This window comes from Octodon degus, unplaced genomic scaffold (genome assembly GCF_000260255.1).
Source record: "Octodon degus isolate 3935 unplaced genomic scaffold, OctDeg1.0 scaffold00092, whole genome shotgun sequence".
NCBI lineage: Eukaryota > Metazoa > Chordata > Mammalia > Rodentia > Octodontidae > Octodon > Octodon degus.
This window is the reverse complement of record NW_004524668.1, coordinates 1,479,898-1,485,323: the sequence shown is the minus strand read 5'-3', so window position 1 is coordinate 1,485,323 and position 5,426 is coordinate 1,479,898. Positions and strand designations below refer to the sequence as shown.

Sequence of the window (5,426 nt, the reverse complement as noted above, 5' to 3'; positions counted from 1 at the left end):
AAAAAAAAAAAAAAAAAAAAAGACCAAAAAGGGGATGTATGTTATAACACTTCCTATGCCCAATCTCCAGTGGGAAAACTAAATAAAATGAAAAATAAAAATAATCCAAAAAAACTCTGTGTTTCTACACACTGCATGAAGACGGAGGGAGAACAAGAGAACTTAACAATTTGGTGAATTGTTTAGTGAAGGATTTGGGAGTATTAGCTGTACCAGTTGTGCAACTTTATGAAGTTTTTAAAAAAGAATTATGATATGGCAATAAGGTGAAATATCATGTAGACATTAGAATTCGTGATTGTTGTTAGTTACTGAATTATATGGCCTATAAAATGAAGACAGCATACTTTTTTTTTTTTTTTTTTTTTGAGGCACTGGGGATTGAACTGAGGTCCTTGGCTTGCTAAGCAAGCACCTGTTCTACTGAGCCATCTCCCCAGCTCCGGGCATACATATTTTAAGTACATTTTTTTTCTCATCTATGTAAAAAGCTCTCAAGTATCTCCAGCAATAAACCTAGTAAGTATAGGGCTGGGAAGATAGCTCAGTGATCTAAGTGCCTGCCTGGCAAGCGCAAGGACCTGGGTTCCATCCCCAGCACCACTTGCAGCACTGGCCCTGCCCCTGGACACACTGAGCCAGCCCCCAAACCAGGCATGGGAGCACATGCCTGTAATCCCAGCTCTGGGGAAGCTGAGACAGGAGGATTACTGAGTCTGTCCGAACTGCATAGTGAGACCCTGTACCAATTAAATAAATACAAGATTAAAAAAAAAATTTTTTTAAACATCCAGGGCCAGGGAGATAGCTCAGTGGAATAAGTGCTTTCCTGACAAGTGCAAGGTCCTGAGTTCAATCCCCGGTACCACAAAAAAAAAAAAAAAAAAAAAAAAAAATCCAGCAAACCCCCCCTTCTGCCCCCAGAGCACACTGAGACTGGGTGTGGTGGCACATGCCTATAATCCCAGCTCTTGGACTTTGGTTTTATTTACTTATTGGCGGAACTGGGGTTCAAACTCAGGCCCTTGTGCTTACCAGGGAAGCACTTATTCCACTGAGCCATCTCCCGGCCCCTATTCCCAGCTCTTGGGAGGCTGTAAAACAGGCGGATCATTGCAGAATCCAATCTAGTAGTAAGACCCTGAACACCCTGTAGACCCCCCCCAAAAAAAAAAAATTAAAATTAAAATAAAATAATCTAGCAAGTATAATGGTTCTGGCTTTGAACAGAAAATATGTCCAGTAATATTTTCATTTGTCTTGAGTATAGCCACCTCTCTGATGCTGTATTTATTCATTAATAGGAACAAATAAAAGTAACTATCTAATCTAAGCTAAACAAAAAATGCAGGGCCGGGCTAATTGGCAGCCAAGTTCCCTGCCGGTGGTAAAATCCTGCGGCTGGCCTCCGTGACTTCCCAGGGATCTGCGTTCATCTGCTTGACCCAGAGCCCAGCCCCCAGGGTGTGTGAGGGAGAAGAGTCAGCCCCATGTGTATGTGTGTCCTTACAGGAAAATGAGGACACGGCGGGAGCTCGAGCCCAAGGCCCCCAAGCCGGTTGCTCCGTCTGCCACGGACCCCAGCACTAACAGCAGCCAACAGCCTGCGTTGTCGGTGACCGTCAGCCCTGTTGACCTTCACTCAGAGACTCGGTGACCCCAGTCCCGCCACCGTCTCTGCCACAGTCTGAAGAGCTTGCTCGGGGTGCAGACCCGGAAGCACACATCTACGGCAGCTTCCTTATGAGTTCCTTCCGGTCAGCAGAGCATCTTTCAGACAATCCCTGCCACTTCCTTAACCTTGCCCTAACCCAGCTCACCCTGAGTGTGTCCAGATCACCTGTCACCCTGTCAAAACGCCGTGGAATGTTATTTTGTCATCAGATGAGCTAGAGCTCTGCTGGGAATCCACTCAAGTGAGTTCAAAATGCTGTGGCTAGACAGACAAGCTGACAGACAGACAGACAGACAGACAGACAGACAGACAGACAGACAGACAGACAGACGTACTGATTCATTTGGTCAAGAGTATGTCGACCTCAGAGAATGTTGCTGTGAGTGTTGCCCAGGGTCTGCCACTGGGCTCATCTCAGATTAAGAGCTAAATCCACAGCTTTGCAGAGTAAAATACTCAACCCCATCTTCATGGACAGGGGAACTACTTGGACTAACCCCAAAGCCAATTTGTTAATTTATAACCTCTTCTGCTACTAGATAACCAATGATTGATCAACGCATTTCTCTTCCTTAAAAGAAAAGTTACAAGAAAAATGGATCTTTTTCCCTCCCAAGAGGTTTCTGCTTCATTAATAATCAGTAGAAGGCCCAGGGTGACCTTGGGGCAGGGTGGCCTCTAGGACCAGAGATTGTCGCATTGTCATAGGCCTTGACCAATCCTGGTAGCTGCTTAGGGCTCCCTCCTCCTCTCCTTCCGGGAGGGTCTCATTTCCTGGCTCCCCAAGAAGCTTTGACAGTCTTGTTAACCCTTTACCTCCCAGGACCCATATTCAGAGACTGGGTCACCTGGACGAGGCTGGAGATACACCTGAGGCAGCACATACCAGACCATTTCTCTGGACAGAGCTGGGCTGGAAAACAATCTCCAGATAAGGGGAAACATTTTGGAATCAAGGAGACTTGCCTTCAAGCTGTGCTTTCTGGTATATGGCCTTGGGAAGGTGACTCAGCTTTCCATGTTAGTGGAAATGGCAACCCTCGCCTCCCTGGGCAGCTACCAGTCAAGGGCTGCGCAAGCTGCTTGAATACAGTGCGTGGGAGGACCCTGGGTTCAATCCCCAGTACTGACTGGAAAAAAAAAAAGGGAACAAAACTCTTCAGAATGGTTCTGGAGAAATGCTAGTCAGTTCTCCCTTCGTCTCCTCTTCCATCTTCTCTTTCTTCTACACTTAAATTTCCTCCAAGCACCAGGCACTCTGAAAGGTATTTTCACACTGTAGTTATCTCAGAGGATTTAGTTTTCTCTATAGCCCTGGGAGGTATTATTTCCCCCTCACCGATGAGAATTTTCAAATCAAAAAGAATAAGTACCCACCCAGAGTTACACACACACACACACACACACACACACACACACACACACACACAGCTGGTAAGCTACAAGGCCAGGATGCAACCAGGTTTCTCTGAATCTGGAGCCCATCTTTCTGTTACCTCACTCCTTCCTGCCGTCCTGGGCTTAGAAAGCACAGATTCCAAGGTGAGCTGAACAAAAGCCCAGCCCTGTCCAGGGGTGTGTGAAGCTCAGAGATCGGGCTTCCAGACTCAAAGTGGGGGTGCAGCCACTTTGGGGACATCCTCTGGGCTTCCGTAATCAGGGCCAAAGGAGCCATTTCTCGGCCCTCCGAACTTGATTCCTGCTTCACCTACTGCCTAGGCCCAAGAGGAAATGGGTGGAAACCAGGGTCCATTTATTTCCTTGGAGGATCAACCCTCCCCCACCCAACATACACATTCTCCTAAACATTTTCTGCTGTTATCCTTTTTTTCTAAAATTGTCTGGAATGTTCCAGAGTTCTCTGCCCATAGTGGACTCTCCTGGAAGCAAATAAAAAGGGTATTTGTGTCTCATTTTTAACTAAACAAGACAACTCAATAAACCCCCTGGAAGGGCTCTTGTGTGACAGCTGAGGTGCCACTAAACGCGTGCAGACAGGTCCCTGCATGCCAGGAGCTGCCAGCCAGGATCCCAGGCAGGGATGGTATAACGCAGCTATGCATATTGTCTCCAACTAGGTGCCTTTCCTAACTGAGCAGATGCGCCTTCATTTGGCCAACAAACCAATGAAAGAGATTAAACACATGTTTAAAAATAAAAGAAGTTTAAATCCAGCACGCGTGGCGTTGATTTCAACTACATTCAAAGCTAACGAATGAATACCTCTTCTAAACCCTGACAACTAGGTCCCATGGGATACCTTGTGTCTGGGCACACACTGTGTTGTTTCTGGAGGCTGAGAGTCGTGCTGGGCTGCCCCCAGCTGACCTCTGAGGTAGAACCTTGCTTGCTCACTTGCTTAAATATGACAGAGGGAACCTATGTTCACAGCCTGCAGTTAAACGTGGAATGCTGAGATGTCAAGGTATAGGGGGCTCTGGAACCATAGCAGAATGGACTTCAAATTCCCATTAATAGGGGCTGCGGAGATAGCCTGGTGGTCTAAGCTCCTGCCTGTCAAGCAGAAGGACCCGGGTTCAATCCCCGGTACCTCATACCATGCCAGCTCTGGCACCCTGGGCACCCGGTGCCAGCCACCAATACCCAGTATGATGGCAGACACCTGTAATCCCAGTGCTGGGGAGGCTAAGGCAGAAGGATTGCCATGAGTTTAAGGCCAGCCTGCATTACATAGAGAGACCCTCCCTAAAAAAAAAAAAAAAGAACTAAGACCATTTTATGTTATAAAAGCTTTTTAAAAAGCCAGTCACTCATCTTTCCAAAGTCCTTTTTTTTTTTCCCTGTATTTTAGGGAAGGGTCTACAAGGGTGTTCAGGGTCTTACTACTAGATCTGACTTGTAGTGATCCGCCTGTTTACAGTCTCCCAAGAGCTGGAATTATAGGTGTGCGCCACCATGCCCAATCTCATTTACCATTTCAGCATGCCCCAGGGTCAGGGCCGGCATGGCAGGCCCAGGGATTGAACCTCCAGCCCCTGCATCTGCTTGCAGGTGCTTTAATCTGCTGAGCTATTTGGCTGGCCCCCCAAGTCCTTTGTAGCTAGGATACAGGTACATGACCTCTGTTGTACTAATCAGATACACCTATGTATGGTGGTTCACTCTAAAACCCAGTGGCATAAGAAGACAGGGTCTGTGCAGAATATGGCATGGTGTCAGGGGTATGGCGCTGTCCATCTTCAGAGCCATACAGACCGCATCATCATGAACTATCCACGGAGCTGGATCTATGAGATGCCCAACAACAATAGCAGGGCATTTGTAGCAGGCTCATGCATTGTGAATTTTGGCATGATTCTAGGTGGTGTACCTGGAAGCACACCTGTAACCTGGCTCCAGTTCTCTGGAAATGCCAAGAACTACCTACTTCCTGTTTGCTTAAATCAGTAAAGTCACACCTTGCTATCTGGGTAAGACTGTGTCACCAACGGGTGCCACAAAGTGCTGTGGAGTCAGAGAAAGTAGAGTTGCCTTTTATTACAGGGACCCCAGAGACTTTGTGACTGTTATATAGACTTTGCTGAACCAGGGATCGAACTCAGGGCCTTATGCTTGCCAGGCAGGCGCTTATGCCACTGAGCTATCTCCCTGGCCCAACTTTCTAAATTTTAAAGAGGTATTTAAAAAGACACAGACTGGGGGCTGGTGAGATGACTCAGTGGTCTAAAGCACCTACTTAGAACAAGCTTAGCAAAGCACAGGGACCGCAGTTCAATCCCCCAGCACCACA

General features: G+C 47.2%; 1 protein-coding gene across 1 annotated transcript in view; it reads left to right on the top strand.

Annotated features, from left to right (window-relative positions):
• The window catches only part of Ncmap (non-compact myelin associated protein), a 43,244-nt gene extending 40,526 nt beyond the window's left edge, over positions 1–2,718 (top strand). The window contains exon 5 of the mRNA XM_004637595.2: positions 1,513–2,718. Within this exon, the coding sequence (XP_004637652.1) occupies positions 1,513–1,657 (145 nt within the window). The 3' untranslated portion in view covers positions 1,658–2,718. The remainder of the gene's footprint in view (positions 1–1,512) is intronic.
• Positions 2,719–5,426: the final 2,708 nt, after the last annotated feature.